This window comes from Elgaria multicarinata, chromosome 9 (assembly GCF_023053635.1).
Source record: "Elgaria multicarinata webbii isolate HBS135686 ecotype San Diego chromosome 9, rElgMul1.1.pri, whole genome shotgun sequence".
Lineage (NCBI taxonomy): Eukaryota > Metazoa > Chordata > Lepidosauria > Squamata > Anguidae > Elgaria > Elgaria multicarinata.
Genome location: NC_086179.1, coordinates 45,950,384 through 45,968,801, shown reverse-complemented (window position 1 = coordinate 45,968,801; position 18,418 = coordinate 45,950,384). Strand labels below are relative to the sequence as shown.

The 18,418-nt window shown below is 42.3% G+C and overlaps 1 protein-coding gene across 1 annotated transcript in view; it reads right to left on the bottom strand.

Annotated features, from left to right (window-relative positions):
• The window catches only part of KITLG (KIT ligand), an 87,626-nt gene that overhangs the window by 12,504 nt on the left and 56,704 nt on the right, over positions 1-18,418 (bottom strand). The window contains exons 4-6 of the mRNA XM_063133820.1: positions 13,294-13,473; positions 11,199-11,361; positions 9,579-9,668 (exon numbers count right to left, since the gene is read on the bottom strand). Of these exons, the coding sequence (XP_062989890.1) occupies positions 9,579-9,668; positions 11,199-11,361; positions 13,294-13,473 (433 nt within the window). The remainder of the gene's footprint in view (positions 1-9,578; positions 9,669-11,198; positions 11,362-13,293; positions 13,474-18,418) is intronic.

Genomic DNA, 18,418 nt, shown 5'->3' with positions numbered 1-18,418 from the left:
CCACCCACAAGCAGGGCAGGAAGGCGACAGTCTTCCCCCACATTTTCTGCCCCTTCCCACCAGAAAATATTATTTAAAGGCATATTGTGTGAGAATTATGGAAGCTGCAGCCCATCACATCTGGAGGACACCAGGAAGGCTGTATTAAACTATCATGATTCATTAGTCTATCACTGGCTAACTTCCAAACCTTCCCCCTTAAAGCTATCTAAACCAATGGCCATCATCTTGCAGAAACAATTTCCAAAAGTTAATTGTGTGTTGTGTGAATACCTATTGTTTCTTGTCTGTCCAGAATTTGATTGACTGCAGACAGACAATCAATGTCTGAGATTAATATGTATGTGTTTACATGGTGTTTAAAGAGCCACTTTGCTCGCCCCATACACATAAGCTGGAAAGAAACCAAGATGCCTTTTATTAAACATAGTTTCATCTGACCCTGCAGTTATCACCTTCAGAACAAGCCAGGATATACAGCCAACATCGAACCATGCTTAATACCTTGGTTTGTTTTGAAGATGGTAACCACAGTTTTCTAGTTCAGGTAAGATGGGTAACTATGGTCCTTTCTACACCTACGGGTGTAGAGAGAGGCAGAGGGGGTGATCCCGGACTTAGCTGCTCCTGGGATCATTGCCTTGTGTTCACATGGCCAAGCGACGTCCTGGGCATCGCTCCCATTATTTTTTTAAAAAAAATAAGAATAGCTGGATCACACTTGTACGCCAGCAAAAATTAAGGTTGTTTTTTTAAAAAAAAAAAAAAAAAAGCCCTAACCCTGCTCCCCCCACCCGATGTCCATTCCTCCTGGCCTGGCTCCTTCCCTCTGCTAGGAGAGTAGAGGGAATGGGTGCCCACACCTCCTGTGGTCTCGGGACAATCCCAAGACTGTGGGAAGATTTGGGTTTTCCCAGGGATTATTTATCTCTGGGAAAAACCGCACTCATCCCCCCTTGCCCCCCGGGAGTCCCTGTGCGTCATTTGGATGCACACGGACTTGGCCATGACCAGCCTGGATTTTTGGGCTAGTGTAGAAACAGCCTATGGTTAATGAAGACTTCCCTGTTTCTTTTCAGCTTGCATGAGGAAGTGACCATGTGTGCGCTCTTTAGGATTGTTCCAAGATCATGTAAAAACACTCCTCTGAACACACATGTTTATTCTTAATTTGTCAATTAGCACGTAAGCTCCACCTTGTCAGCCCCATTTGATTTGATTTTTTAAACACCCTCCCATCAAAATAGGGCTTCAAGGGTATTTCCAGATGGAAGGCTCCTAGCATTGCTAATTAAAAGGCATCTGAGCTGTTATTCTGTCTTTCCCTCCTTAATGGATTTTCTGTGGAAAGAAAAAAGACAGAGGAAGCAGTGGGAAAGAGGCACATGGTAGTGTTGGGGCTTACCAATGAAACGTAATTTGGGACCACCCTAAAATTCTGTGAATGAGGCAGGAAGATTTCACAATAAAAGCCTTGTCTAGAGGCACCCGGTGTGTATTGGTCCAACATCTATCTCAGGGAAGGCGGATGTAAAGAATTCATTCAGCTGCTCTGCAATCACCATATCCTTCTTCAAGTAATCCTTTCACATAATTGTTTTCTAGCAGTCTGAGTGCATCCCTGGCTGGTTTCTTGCTTCTGAAATATTTAATGAAATGCAAGCACATTACTCCATTTTAATGTGTTGCATTGATCTTGTCTACAGCCAGGACTCTGGAAGATTCAGTTCTTGCAATAACCAATGTGGTTTAAAATAACCACATTTTCAAGAGCCCGGCAGGTCCCAACATGCTGTTAGGCTGCAGGGTGCTGGTGGCCTTTCAGAGAAGTCGTACTTGAAATAACTCCTTCTCCCAGAATCAGACTGGGCCTCAGTGAAAGATTACAGAAAGGAAGAGGTGGGTGGAGGAGGAAAAGCTTCACTTTTGCCTCTCATCACTGCTGCTGCTCTTCACCAATAAGGAAAGGGAGAAGAGTAGGAAAGGGTGTGCCTGGGGGCTGGGACTTCCTCTTAATTCATCTAAATGGGGAAAGAGAGATGGGAAACTGGAAATCTCATAGGCCATTTTGAGACAAGACTTTCGAATCCCTGGCATTCATTTACAAGCCAGGCTCAGACAAATTCCCATGACATCCCTAAACCCAGATTGGGAAAAGAGCCCAATCAAGATCTTAAAGAGGCCTGTTGCCAGGTAATCATACGCTAGATCAGGAGTGTATAACTTCAGCCAGGGGTCCCAATCCATACCTCTGGGGTCCTGAAAATCCCCTAGCCCCACCCCTTTCACCCCCAGCCATCAATTATTGGATGGTTTCTTATGCAGATTTTCCCCACTGGGAAAGGTTGAAATGCTTCTTCTAAGGCTTAGTTACTGGCAGTAAGAGCTTTTAGCTAAAATAAACTGGTGTTGTTGGTATTTTGCCCTAGCCCCCTTTTGCCCTTCACCCTGCCCACCCTTAGAATGCGGCCCCTGAGATCTTCTCTGAAATTGAATTTGGTCCTCAGGATGAAAGAGGTTCTGCACCTATGGCTAGATGGACCAAATTTAACAGGTGCAACATATTGTGCAGGGAAGACTAGCTATAAAGTCTGCATTGCTAAATACACAAGAAGGTACTGGCAGCATGAGAAAAAGTTGCTTTCCGTAATCACTTCCTCTCTGTATTGTAATGATAAGAAAAGTTAATACTGGTCTTTAGGACAACCCATGAGAAACACATAACAATTCTATACCTTCCACCCTTCATCTCCCACAATTCTCACGATTTCTCCAACTGTAACAGTACAAAGTCAATGCACGCCTGCACAGAAGAAAGTTCAGAACGGAGTCCAATGGAATCTGCTTTCAGGTAACTACTTATACGATTGCAGACACAATCACTATTTTCCAATAGGCCGGCCCTGCTAAAGTTTCATCTGTACTGTTATGTTTTCCTTCTATTGACATCAAAGGGACTAAGGGCTAAACTACATGAGGTATTTTGTTTTAGAAAATTCAGTAACTGAAGCTATAAACTAAAGTGGAAGATTGGTGTTGAGGGGAGGGAGGAGAAAGGGACTTCTTAAACACTCCCCTTGTGCATTTCCTCTTCACTAAAAATACACAAAGGTCGAGAAGCCGGTCCTCTTCCCCTTTGCCAGTGCAACTTAATTTACAGACTCCAAGCTATTCTACACAAGACTGTTAATTGGCTGTTAAGCAGCTGTTAATCTACTTTTGGTTTCATAACAGAATTCAGATCCGAGCACTATACAAGGAGTGTTTCCTTTCGTACTTTTCCCTATATAACTTCTAGGTGGCATTGTGTTATAATGGAATAGCACAAAAGCACAAGTGAAAGAAATCATGATTGCTTTCACTTTCACAATTAAAGGTCACATTTTTCATGCTCTAAAAAAGCTCGCCAAAAGTGCTGGTTAGACACAGGCCTTCGCTAGACCTAGCGGTCTAGCGGGATGGAGGGGTGAAGATCCTGTGATATTTTTATCGCAAGATCTCCCCCTCAATTCACACATGGCATGAGATGACCTCAGATGGAGAGGCGTCATGCCTAACATTTTTTTTTTAGTTAAAGGGACAGCAGTGCATGAACACTTGTGCGCAAAGTTGAGTTTTTTTTTTAAAAAAAAAATTACTTTCCCCGCTCCTCCCACCCCACCCCCAACGGCGCAGCTCCCGGCTACTTGCAAGGAATCGGGACAAACCGCGGCGCCCGGCCACACATTCCGCAGACTCGGGCTCAGCCCGAGACCACAGAAAAACTGGGCTTAAAGTGTAGGGCGCGATCCCAGGGCAAGGGAGGGATCATCCCTCCCTGATCCTGGGATCCCCTGTGCATCATGTGGACGCACAGGGACGATCCCAGAGATCACCCCAGGATTTCGCCCTGTCTAGCTATGGCCATAGTCATCTATAGTACCTCTAAACAACCATGAGTAGGGAATGATGAGTGCACAATTAATGAATTGTGTAAAAAAAAAAAAAAACCCTCCACCATGGTTGCATTTTATAAAACAAACAACCCCATTGAGCAGGGGACAGATTCCGTGTGAGCATTACATGTAGTTTTGTTCCTAGTAAGCAGAGAAACTATGGTTCTGTTTAACATGTCTATCATGGCATTGTAACTCTTCAAGAATGTAACACATTCCCTTCTGGAGCCAGTTGAGGTGGTTTAAGTTGAAACACTAATACAGAGAAACGCATACTGATTCTGCTGCCAGATTTGTCACCCAAGGATTTGCTTCAAATTAATTAAAACAAGATTTTAAATCTGTATAACTTCAATGCATCTTTCAGCAGTACATTGATTTGGTGATGTAATTTCAAAAAAATGTGGCCAGAGAAATAAATATGCCATATTGATTCTGTTTATTGGAAAGTACTAAGTTCTAAGTATGAAGACTTCAAGATCTTCACTGACTTAATTACAAGGATTCCCCCCCCCCCCCGATTAACTGGGAACATCAAAGTTCTATCTTCAGACATGTAGCCACAGAGTTTATCAGAGTGGTTTCTGAAAGGACGTGTTAGCGCCAAGCTACAGACAAAATGTCAGGGGTTAGCGCTTCATTTCAACAGTGAGTTGACTTCTCTGTGAAATGCATTCACTGAGAAAGAGGATAATCAGAGATAAATAGAAGTCAATAGAGCAGACTTTCAGTGGAAGGATGGGAAGCCAACAGAGTGATTACACATGTTAGATCAAAGAAGGAGGAGATGCACAAGGCACGCATACTTCTGGTTTGCACTGCATGTTGCCACTACATGTGGAAAGTCAGGGAAATGCTTGAACCTCCAAGGGCCCTCAGGCATCTGCCTTTTTGACACATATTTTAAATAAGGCACCCGCCTATTTTATACTCAGATTGGCTTAATGGCCTTAGCTAGACCTAAGGATTATCCCAGGCAAATGAAGGGGTTGTCCCTGCCTGCTCCCAGTATCCCTGTGTGTCATTTGGATATACAGGGATGATCCCTGGATGATTCCAGAATATAGACCTGGTCTAGTCATGGCTAATGTCTCAGTCAGCTTCTAAAATAGGTTTTTAGATCATCCACTGTAGTTGCCCTCTTCCATTCTAGGACTACACTTTGGTTCATGGGCCAAAGCTCACGCTGTCCTCTCTGACATTTTGGCTGCTGAGATTCTGTGAAGTAAATAGGGAGCTGCAATGAAGTGTTGCCCTGTATTCCCAGACCGTAACAGGGCTCCTGCTGGCCTGGAACAGGGACCTTGTGCAGCACTGACCAGGGCTTATGGGCAGAAAGGAAAATGCTACTTTTTCTTTTCTTTCCCAAACTCCTGAAACTTTCTCCTTGCTACATAGTGCTAAAGGCTCAGGGCACTTTACTGCTATATAGTGGGGAGAGAGAAGGGTTCTGGAGAGTGGAAAAGGGGAAAAACATCCATTTTCCTTCTGTCGTCTTCTCAAATAGTGCTGGACCAAGACGTTTTGCTGCCTAAGGGAAAGAGCAATATGGCACCGCTTCCATCCCAGGAGAGTTGATTCTTTCTTCAACATTAGAATTGGACAGTATCCTCCATTCTGGTGGCAGTTTAACGTAGTGGGCAACAGGGCAAGTTGTGTGACACAGAGAGCTCTTTCCTCTAGTTCCTTGCTGCCACCTCCCAGCATCTGCTGCCTTACTCTTTTACCTCATGGTACATAGACCACTGCTCATCGCCGAGCTGTTAGTGGCTCAAGCAGATCAAAGCCTTGCATCATCCAACCCCCCACCCTTCCAGCTTATACCCCCAATATAGGTCCCTATTGCACAGTTTGCTTTTAATTTATTTTTCTTTTAATATATAAACTAATATGCTTTTTTCCATTCGAGAAGAAGCCCCTGAGTATGGAGAAGTCTGTATTTTTAATTTTGGGTGGTCTTGTTTCAAATAACGATCAGGGGCGTTGTTTGTTTGGTGTGTTTGTTTTTATTCTCTAGGCCCGTAGCTGCCTTTCATAAAATTTCCACAATTTCTTTGATTGCAGTGTATAACTGGTGTATCATGAGGACAAGGGAGCACCTAATGACAGTTCAACAATAGTTTTGTTTAATCACTGCTAGTGGCTTCAAACTACCAGACTGTGGCACCGCTTTCCTTAAAACTATTTTTCATTAACTATTTCATGATGTTGCAGAATGGCTGCTGACTATGACTGCATGGATTAGAAATGAGCTGGGTTATTTAATAGCCTCAAAGAGAAAACTGACAAAAATATTTGAACTTTCTCCTGTCATAATTTTTCTTTTTTTACCCTACCCCTCTTTGGTATCAGCACCATGCATTCCTCTAGGTCCCTCTTTGTGGATACTTAAGCATCCTGGGGGCCTACGCAGTAAATCACTACATGTACTTTCGGAATTGGCTGAAATGATCAATTCTCACAGCGATGACAGAAACAATTATCTTGGCTTATTTTTGGTCCTCAGAAGTCACATGCCCTGGGATGCACACAGAGCAGTTGCTGCATGTTCCCTTTGATAATTACTTAACTCCCATGGAGTTAAGTAATACCTGATGTGTGTTTTATCGGGGAATAAACATTTACTGTCATTATAAATTTGGCCTCAGATCTTATACATGCCTACCATGGCCTTTGGGAGAAAAAATATTTCTGTTTATCTTTATTTCCATTTCTCAACACTGTGTCACTTAGAATTGTGAGGTGGCAACAGGGAAGTTACATAAAGTTCTTTTAGAATCATTAAATATGGTTAGGACATGATCAAGAAAAGAAAACTGTGCTTTTTCCAGGAAGCGATCTTACAATGTGAGAGAGATTCCTTCATATGAACACTTGACAACAAAATAGCTGCATGGAAAACGTCACTTGCATTTTCCATATAGCACGGACAAGAACATTAGGCTAGACGCAAGATTTCTGAGAACGGAGTGAATCAAGTATCTGGAGAAAATGTTTGATTACTATTACAATATAGTAATTACAATACATTACAATAATGTTTTCATATTGTACGACAAGGATTACAAGAATAAGAGTGGACTCCAAAGTGCCCTTTCATTGGCATGAATGGAAGTGGCTTTGATTCAGCAGAACCTCCTCCTAATTTAAAGTGTGTGTGCGTGTGTGTGCGTGCGTGTGATATTTGCTAATACTTTGTTATCCCTGTAGTTTCCTGTGCCACATCCCATGCTGACCTGGCAGGTAATATTTCTAGAGAATGCAAAGGGAAGAGCTTGGGGCCAGGCTATCTGAGGAAGGCCTCCTCCCATATGTACCTGCCCAGACCCTAAGTTCATCCTCAGGTGTCCTTTCCTGTGAGCCCCTGCCAAAGGAAGTGATGCAGGAGGTTACCAAGAGGAGGGCCTCCTCTGCTGTGGCACCCTGGCTGTGGAATGAGCTCCCTAAAGAGGTTTGCCTGGCACCTACACCATACTCTTTAAGACACCTTTTTATTTTCTCAGCATTTTAACAGGCTAGCAATTTAATTTTAACTTTGCTGTTTTAAATTTGTATTTTAAATCTGTATTAATTTCTGCATTACTGCTTGATTTTATCCTGGTTGTGTTTTTATATTGTATTTTATATTATGCTTTTATACTGTTTGTTTTATATTTTGAATGGTTTTTATGGTTTTAATTTTTGTAAACCACCCAGAGAGCTTCGGCTATTGGGTGGTATAAAAATGCAATGAATAAATAAATAAAATAAAATAAAATAAAGAGAGAATTATTATTATTATTTATTTATTTATTTATATAGCACCATCAATGTACATGGTGCTGTACAGAGTAAAACAGTAAATAGCAAGACCCTGCCGCATAGGCTTACATTCTAAAACATGTCATTCCCCTTACCCTGGCAGGTGCTGACATAACTTTTTTCATGAGCAGAACTCTGTTCACAGGATCCTAGGGGCATATCTACACCAGGGGAGGGGAGGGGAGGGGGAGGATCTCGCGATATGCTGATCATGAGATCCTCCTCCTCAGTCCACACAGGCTGCATGACATCCCGGGCATCGCGCCCGTCACAGAGGCCATTTTTTTCCGACAGAAGAGCTGGAGTGCACAAGTGCTCCAACGAAAATTACAAGGTTAAAAAAAAGAATAACAACCCTGATCCCCTCCCCACCCCCATGCCTGGTTCCCAGTTCCTCGCGTTTACTCGTGAGGAGCAGGGATGAAACCGGGATAGCCACCCACACCTCCCGTGGTCTTGGGATGATCCCGAGACCACGGGAAAAATCGGGCTAAAAGCCATCTCGGTAATCCCACGGAAATCGAGGGATGATCCCTCCCTGCCCCCGGGATCCCCTGTGCGTCGTGTGGATACACAGGGATGATCCCGGGGTGATCCCTGGGATAAGGCATCATCTAGACGTGCCCTAGGATAGAACCCAAGGTATATCAAGCACTTTTAATCTTTCAAAGTGCTATATAAATGGAAGGTATTATTTTGATATATATATTTATTTAAATTATTATTTATTAGATGCCTTTCACAGAAATAGGCTCATAGTATCTATTAAAACATGCAAAAATTTAAAGCAATTTAAACCAGCTAAAAACAATTCACAATAAAATTATTTATATCCCACTTTCCAAGTGAATCTTTCAAAGCCCCTTATGTCAAAAAAAAGAAAGCACAATCAACAATCAAATTTTAATTTTAAAATCACATTAAAAGCAGACAGCAGCAATGAAACCATGCCTAATTTAATATATATATATATATATATATATATATAGAGAGAGAGAGAGAGAGAGAGAGAGAGAGAGAGAGAGAAAGAGAGAGAGAAGACCCGGTCATAAAATCCTTTCTGGAATAAAATGTTTTTTTTCCACAAAAAATTGGAGGAGAGCAAGTCGTTTGGACTTGGCCAAGGAAGGAATTGTAGTGCTATTCTTTATGTACACACTCTCTTTCACACATGCACACGCAAGAGGAAGGCATCAGCAGATCTGAGGGAACCTTACATTTTTCAGAAGTACAAAAAACCTTTGAAAAAAATTACTAAAGGGGGAGTCCCCTAAACAGTCTAATAAGGATTGAGAATGTTCAGTGGCCTTGGATGGTGATTGAATGTTGATAAGCCCGGGGGTGGGGGGCAACAAAAACGACAACATTTGAAAACTGTGTGGGAACAGGAGAGGAAATGGAATGGAATCATAGAGGAGGGCATGCCGGATGACTGGAACAGTGAACTCCACAACTTTTTGTTGGGGATCTCATTTATTTCCATGTAAATGTAATCAAACTGTTCTAGACTTCTGACTTCATTTATTTATTTAATTAATTAAATTTATATACCGCCCCACAGCCGAAGTTCTCTGGGCGGTTTACAACTTGGAGCCATTTTATACCTTATAGAAAGTTATCAGCTTTTGCCAGTAAGTAAAAACCAATAAAGCAAAACCATATGCTCCCTCTGGCTATATCATGAGCTCCAGCCCTCAGCCTGAGAAGTAATAAGTGTTACGCTGCAGTAATAAAATGCTTATTTACCATACTGATGACATAATCTGCACAATATAGCTAGTTTCTCTTTTATGCCCCCGCCCCATGCATAAATCCCAAATAAGTACAATAGTTTAAACTTACCGTAGCTGTTATTGCTGCTGCTGTCATTCCTGAGGGAGCTGGCTGCAACGGGATGTAACAAAAATGGTTTTGTGGCAATGATGCTGGAATCTAAGACAGAAGGAAGGAATCAGAGGTCTGAATTTCAGGTAACTTCAAATCCTTTTACCTCCATTATGGCATTTAGTCAATTCAGAGAAAGTGATCACAAATAAGATTGATGAGAACTGAGTAACAATAACGGGTTAATGGAATGCTTAAATCTGATTCCCCATATATCTATGTAATATAACCCGGGGTCTCATCCCATGAAGCTGATCATTGGGAGATTCAGGACAAATAAAAGGAAGTACTTCTTCACACAGTGCATAGTTAAATTATGAAATTCACTACCAGAAGATGTAGTGAAAGCCACCAATTTGGACGGCTTTAAAAGGGAGTTGGATAAATTCCTGGAGGCAAAGGCTATCAATGGCTACTAGCCCTGATGGTTGTGTGCTATCTCCAGTATTCGAGGCAGTAAGCCTATGTGCACCAGTTGCTAGGGAACATGGGTGGGAGGGTGCTATTGCACCATGTCCTGCTTTGTTGGTTCCTGGTTGACATCTGGTTGGGCACTGTGTGAACAGAGTGCTGAAGTAGATGGACCCTTGGTCTGATCCAGCATGACACTTCTTATGTTCCTATGTTGAAAATACACAACTGTATGCAGTTCATGTCTCGTGATTCATGTCTCTATAATACAAGAGTGCAGAACTACTTAGGGCCCAAGACCTGAATCTCATTTTGGAGATCTTTTTGGAGACCACATTCCAGTAGTGCAAAAAAAGAGGGCAGGCCAAAGGCGAAACAGAGCCCAAAATAACAAAAATGCCAGCAGACTTTAACTTAAAGCTCTTACTGCCAGTAATTAAGCCTTGGGAATGGTGAAATAAACTACACAAAAGCTGAGAAACCACCAATTGCTTCATAGCTGAGGGAAAAGGAAAGGGAGAATGGCCATCTGGGGAACCCAGGAGGTCTGGGCAGGATCTACACTACTGCTTTATAACGGTTTATAATGGTTTTGACAACTGTTCAGGCCCAATACACATTACAAATACTGTTTTCAACCTATTTTCAAAGTGTTATATCCTGTTTGGTCTAGATCTGACCCTAGATTGGGACTCCAGGCCAGAAGTCCTGAACTGCTGCTAGGATATGTCATAGTTGTTAAGAACCTTTTAGGGTTAGTGATTGGAGCATCAAACTTAACATGACAACTTTTACCCAATTTGCAAATGGATGGATGGATTTTAATGAGTAAACAGGAAGTGTGGGGCCCTCAGTCTGGATTTGGAACCTGTACCACGGGGGGGGGGGGGGGGCAGGGGAGCTTAAACCTTCACCCTTGCTACAGTCTGCCTCCACCCCACCCCACCCTGCTATTTGTATAGGGAGGAAAGCTCCCATTGGCACCAAGTCCTCTCACATTTAGTTTGGCCCAAAGGTGAGCAGATGATGATCACTAATAAAGAGGTTTGTTTTGACATTTAATCAACTTCGTAAGGTAATAAGGTAATAAGAACTGGCACAACACCAGGAAAGGGTCCGGGTCTCTGTGGCATTTGAGGACGCTTCCCTACTGACAAGAACTCTTACCATTTGAGGGTGTTTCTGTTGTTGATAGCAGGACGCAATCACTCTGGACTGGTGTTTTTGCAAAGATTTTGTACACATTAATAGTGCTATAAAAGTGCTCAAAGAACTCTTCTGGAATGAATTTGCCTTCTTCATAGAGATGGTCATTATGTTGTCTAAAAGTCTAGAGAAAAGTTAAAGAATCTGTTTTTAAAGGAAGTTTAGATCATGTAGACCACAGTGGTGCAATGCAAATGATCTCCTTGCTAGGAAGGATATTGACTATGAGTTCCTCACTAGCTGGCCAAATAGTTAACAGGTGGCACAGACGTTGAGCTTAAAACTGTAAATTGCAAATGTCAAATTCAGTTGACAGTATTTTCCTCAAGAGGAAAACTAATCCCTGCACTTGTAATTAGCTTCTTTCACTTTGGAAAATGAAGCAGTTAATTTCAAAATTGTCTATAAACAATACGGTTTCCTCAAGTTACAACATCCTTCCTTCATGCTGTACAGTAATGTGGTATTTTACTTCATGACTGAAATATATAGACAGGACACGATACATTGGCATGTAAGCTGGTCGGCTGTGTTTTGTACCGCTTTTATTCTGTCACCGTTGTGCTTTTTAACTGTGTTTTTAATAGTGCTGTGCCGAATCCTGGCGTCTATTTTTTGGAACCTTTTCTCTCCCTGCAAAAGAGGCTTTGTTTTTTTCTGCCTCTTTTGCAGGGAGGGGGAAATTTTTGGAGAACTTTCTCCTTGGGGAGGGGGACATCATTTCCACATACCTTTTAAAAGTGTAGCTGGTTGTTGAGGGTCTTTTAAAAAACAAAAACACTAACCTGGAGGAGCCTGGCAGTTCTTCATGAATGCCTATTGGAGACCATGTGACCTTACCCATTTAGGAAGATCTCCTGGGCTCATGCAAGTGCTGGGGGTGTTTTTTAAAAAATAAAAAAGAGAAAAAAATACCACTCAAAACTTCCTACACTTAAAAAAGTATCTAAAAACCCTGCCCCCTTCCTCAAGGAGAAAATCCTCTGAAATTCTCACCTTTCCAAGGCTCTTTCGACAGAGTTTTCATTTCTTGCTCACCTCCCACAAAACGACAAAAATTGAATAATCAAAATATTCTGCACAGCATTAGATTTGAATGTATTTGTTTTAGTATTGTTTCAATGGAATTTTTTTAAAAAAAAGATCCTATGAGTTTTAGTCATTCTTTGGGTGGAAAACTGAAGTACAAATCAAATAAACAAATCAAATAAACAAATTTAAAGACATGCCTGCTTAGTCGCTACTGTAATGTGATATGCTGAAGTGGATTGCACAATGTTTTTCATAGATATGTTCAGAGCAACAGCAAATAGAAATCTGTCCTATGTCCAACATCACGGGACAGCAATGTGGGGGGGGGGCATAATATTCCAACAGGGTGAGCATGAAACTGAATACATCTACGTCCTATTAGAAAGTTATGCCCCAGTATAGCCATTCTGTGATCTTGTAGGCAGAGCGGGAATGCTAGGTAGGGTCTCTCTCCACCATGTGTAGTACAGCAAATGGGGAATGCATCATCCAATCCATCCCATTCATTATGTGACTGTAATCAACATCTAAAGGAATGCGTGTTGGCTATTGAGTTATGATACTTCAAGCTTGCAAATAGCCACTTGCCTGGTCACCTACATTGAATAATAATAATAACAACAACAACAACTCCATGAAAACAGGCAGAAAAGCTTGATATAAGTTGTTTCCTCTTTTTATGAGTGAAGTGTAGGAACTAGCAAGTTAGTAGAAAATGTGGGTTGCAGCTTTTGAGGACTTAGTTTGTAAAGCTAAAATATTTCAGATTTGGGAGAAATAGCTCCTAACTAGCATCCCTAAAATTGTGTTAGGGATGCCCCAGGACCCAAATATGAATTTCAAAAGAAGTTTTCTAGATGTCCAAAGTTCCCTTGGGTGCACTGAGCTAATTGCACCATTCTTCCGTTCCTTTATGGCCACAGTGGCAAGAGAGTTTTTGCAGAACACTTGTCTACTCTATACACATAACTACCAAGTATTACTACTTAGCAATATAGAGGACAGATCAACATTACATGATTACCTTATATTTGGTAGAGGACAGGCATGCCATTAAATCATTGATGATCCTCCTGAGATTATTGATGATTGAATAATTACTCAAGACATTTGGCATATCTGAAAATGCGTTAAATTTGCTGAGAAGATTATTCAGACTCTTTGACAATTCAGGGACCATCAAATGCAGCCAACAATGATTAGGCTGTCAAGGATAATAAAAAGAAAAAAAGAGAGAGAGAGAGATTACACTTCACACACCGCAACTGTTAAAAGTAATTTAAAATGTGTAAAAGTAGATTAACATGTTCTTTCCAATTGGCATTAGCTTGCACTTTGTTAAATTGAATTTCAATTGCCATTAGGTTCCCTGCTGTTTTCTCAAATTCTTTTCTGGAATTCCTGACAGCCCTCCTTAACATAACTAGGTCAGCCATGACTGACAGTGGATGTTGCCAGTTCTTTTATATTCTTGTGTCTACCAACTTCAAAGCTGACCAAAAAAAAATGTAACCTGTTACATTTTAGTCTGTTAGATTAATAATTATGCTTTTTATTCTTGCAGTTATCCTATACCTTAAAAAAGATAAGAATTTTCACATTACGTTGCAGAAAGGCAATTTAACTGAAAAAAACCATTATGCAATACTATTTCTCTTTTTATGTATTGAATCAGTGCATCTCAGTGGCAAACATGTTTCGTTAGCTCATTGGGTTGTATTTGATCATATTGTCCCTCGGCTGATGGGAAGCACTTTGATCCAGCAGAGCTGTCTGTCAGTGGAACAAGGAAGGATGCAATTTTTGGCCATGCCCCCTTCTGCCCCCCAAATGTGATTTGTAAGGTTGGGGGACCCTTTGGAGCAACATGGGAGATGTGTGTAGGGTTGAAGGGGAGGGAGGAATGCACCAAAAATTGCTTCTCTTCCCCAGCCTACTGATGGAAGTCTCTGGCGGATGAAAGAGCTTTCTGTCAGTAAGGGGACACAGTTGGATACAACCTATCCAAAAGCCATTTAAGATCCTCAAGTCAAATCCGAATTATTTCTCTGCTATGCTTCTTCACTCATTTAGTGATTTGGTGGAGCTGTGTAACAGATTCAATGTAGACACCAGAACTCATGCCTATTTCCATTCATTTCAATGGAGGAAGAAACTCCATGAGCAGAGCTGAACCTTCAGTTGATATGCATTAGGCTGGCCATTTCTGCAGGACCTCTATGCAAGTTGCATCTTCAGTTCATGACCTGTATGATATCTGTGATGGAGTAAGCCTCGGATTGGATGTGTTGACCCTTGGATTGGGAACTAGTGGAAATATGAACTTGAATCAAAGCAACCAACTCTCCCTTAGTTGTCCTGAGTAAGGGGGGGGGGGATGAAAGCAGCAGCAGTTGCAGCAGCAGCGGGGCTGATTCATTTTAGCGCCGAGCTAGCCTCCCCGTATCCATCAGAAAGCCATGTCCCTTTTCCCTAGCCTCACCTCCTTCGCCCTGGCCACTGAATGTCTTGTGGTTTCCCAGCATTTCTGCAGCTTCGCCCTCATTCTAAAAGGTTGAAATGCCTCCCCTAAGGCGAAATACAGCCACAGCTTTAAGCTAAAAGATGTGATTTTTGGTCCTGCTCGCCCCTTTTGCCTTCGGCCCTGCCCTCAAGAGTGCCTCCAAAATGGAATTTGGCTCTTAGATGGAGAGAAGTTCAGCACCCCTCCCTTAAGCATTAGCATCACATTTTTACTGAGCACCAAGCCTTCATACTACTGGGGAAAAATAATTCAACTGCTGGTGCTGCCATGGGTTGGTTGGTTGGTTTAAAAAAAAAATAGGGAAAATGTAGGTTGTTGATTCACCTGGCATGCAAAATAATTTGTAAAAATCCAATTGCATATGACCTGAATATCATGAAATGGTCTGGCACCTTCCAGGTTCAACAAAAACAAACCATTCAATGCCACCTCTCAAGTACTGCCGGCTTAAAGTGGGAGATTTGCCAAAACTGAGCAGGTTCCTTTGAGATATAGGAAGAAACAGAAAAGTGTCATTATAAGAAGGCACGGTCCCCCTTCACTAATTTCACGAGGCCACCCTACAATTTTAGCATCAGCTAGTCCATCTTTTGCATTTGTTTAATGAGCATGAATATGAGCATTTGTTGCGCATTTGTTCTTGTAATTGTCAGGATCTGCCCTGCTGCAGAGGATTTGCAGGACCTGGGCCCAGTGTTGGGAGCTGGCCTGCTGTGGAGTATTTGAGGGACTCAGGCCCACTGCCAGCAGCACTCCTGGAGGGGCTGTTGTAGACCAGCTGGGAGCCGCTGAGGAAAGGGCTATATAAGACCAGCATTCCTGCTCCACCCTTTGCCTCAGCAACGCATCTCTTGGATCTTCTGTAGCCCGTCCCTACTCCTTGCGACTCCAGACCTTGCCATGCCTGAACCTCTGTTTCGTTGTGACCACGCCTCTGGCCCTGCTGGAACCCTGCTGCTCTTGGACTCGGACCCAGACCCCTGCTCGCCCCCGGACCACGTCTCTGGCTTCCGTCGCTGCTTGAACTCAGGTTTGCCTTTGGACTCTGAACCCCGCTATTCCTGGATTCTGCCTTTGCCTCTGGCCCTGCTTGGACTTTGCGTACTCCAGGACTCTGAGCCTTGCTCATTCTGGGACTTTGCTCTCACCTCTGGCCCTGCCACCTCTGGCTAGTATTATTAAAGGAAGGCCTTCTCAGACTACCTGTCTTGTGTGGGGCTCTTACACTTTAGCCTTCCTGAGTCCCGGCAGCCCAGCCCTTGAGTCCGGCCGCCCACACCTTGGATCATTACAGTAATACAATATAAATCCTATTTTCTCTCTGTGTTAGGAGTGTCATGCTGCTATATTATAACCAAACAAGACACATATATTGTCCTGCATGTAGAATTTGCAGGACTATCAAGAAAAAGGTGGGTAGGAGTGCAGAGTGAAAGAGAGCAACTAAATTCACCCTACGTGTAGCATGCTTTAGGGAAGAAACGAAAACCATTAATACTGCAGCTCGAAAACTAATATATGTTAATGAACAGGTCAGGGGAGAATTTAACTTAAAAAGAAATTTGGTATCAGAGGTTGGCATCATAGGGCAATTGCCAAGGCCTGGACTCCAGGAGGGGGCCACTGCCAGTCCCTGGATCCTCCTAGTCCAATTCATCCTCCTGCAGGCTGTGGTTGCCTGTTCTCCTGCCTCTCTGAATGAGCAAGCAGTGCAAGGAAAAGGTTCAGAGACTTCTGCATACCTTTTTATCTTTCTCCTGATAGGAGGTGTCGGGCCCTCAGGGAAAGGCAGGAAAAAAAGACCGTGGCAACCGTGGGGAGGAGGTGGAAATACTGGCAGCATCTTGCCCAAGGGTTCCTCAAAACCTGGAAACAGCGGTGCTTAAAAGCAACTTTCAAATGCCCATGCCCAGCATGGTGGCAAACATATCCACCCTATCTATCTGATCACTCACTGAAGAAAAGATGGCTATCTCCCTGATGCTTACGCCCTGCCTTTCTTTCTCTTTCTTCCACACACACACACAAATATATATATATATATATATATATATATATATATATATATATCTTCCTGCCAGCAAGCAGATTTCATTAGGCTTTTAATTAGGCAGCAAGAAGAACCTCTGCAGTTCACGTTTGCTTTTTCGGCCAGGAAAAAATAAATGCTCAGCTGGAAAGCATTTGCAATATAATATATTTTAGTTTACTGGATGCATCTTATAGGTTTATGTTGGCAGCGTACGTTTACTTTTGAATGTTTTTTTGTGACACCAAGTGCCAAAAATAGCACATTCCTTTGACTGGCTGAAAGCTAATCTATTGTTCTTGTTCTACTTTTCCCTTTCCCACATTGATTTTAGTTCAGTGAGTGAGAACTCTAGACTTTGATACACAGTACTGTCAGAATACTGATAATGTGGCTATGACTTCCTTACTCATCCAAGCGGTTCACTGTGCAGACAGAGCAGTGTGAAATCAGAGAAATTGATGAATGACTATTGCTACCATTAGACATAATACTCTGATCCAGCTATTGCTACAATTGGTCCAGCTATTGCTACAATTGGTCCAGCTGTTGCAATGCCCATGTGTTTTTAATTTAAGGTACAGAACAAGCAGCATGAGAAAACTTCACCATAAGTATGAAAACAAAATGTTGCTCCATTAGTAAATGTGGCTATGTTAATAACCACACATCTGTGTTTTTGGAGAACTAGGAGAAGTTAGTGGAAGCTCAGACATCAGAATTGAAGAATGTCTCCACTGGACCAGACCAAAATCCCATCTGGTCCAGTATCTGGATTGCCACATTGGCCAACCAGATGCCCAGAGAAGACCTCAAACAGGGCATGAAGGTAATAGTGCCCACCCCACTCAATTCATCTCTTTCTCTACCTGTTTACTTCCTTGTTTTCCCCTTTCTAGGTTCTAGCTTTGATATTTCTCTCCCATCTCTTTACCTTGCTGATTCTCCCCCACTCAGCATCTAGACTTGCTCTTTCTCTCTCCTCTGCCCCCTTTGCTGTGCTATTTCCTCCTAGCCTCACTATTTCTTTCCCCATAACCTCTTGAGCTCACCTTTGACTAACCAGACCTCAATAGAAGCCATCATGTGACTAGCCACATCCTCTTTGGGAACCATTTTGTGGTGGTGCCCACAGCAGCTTCTCAAATTCCCAAATGTGCCTAAAGGACCAAAAATGTTGGGAACCCCTCCTCTGGGCCATCACAGATTAGATTAAGGAAGTTGTGTGACTGGGCTACTGTATGATACCCAAGAAAACTTTCATTTGCATTAGCTCAATGGATGGAGTGTTCTCCAAATTCAGTGTCTAATTTTTTGCACAGGTAGGACTGGCTTGTGACCTTGAGAGATATTTCCTCCTCATGTAGAGCTTGGCTCAGTTCATGTCCTTTCTGTTATCTGGACCATTTTATTTACAGGAATCCCATGCACATCTCCTCAACAGTAAGTGCCACTGAATTGAATGTGGCTTACTCCCAAGTGAGTGAGTAAAGGATCGTGGATTTAATTTAACAAAACCATTACTTGCATACATACAGGAGTGTGAACAGAAAACCAAACTATCAGACGAAATGTAGGAACTTAGGGAGAAGAGTG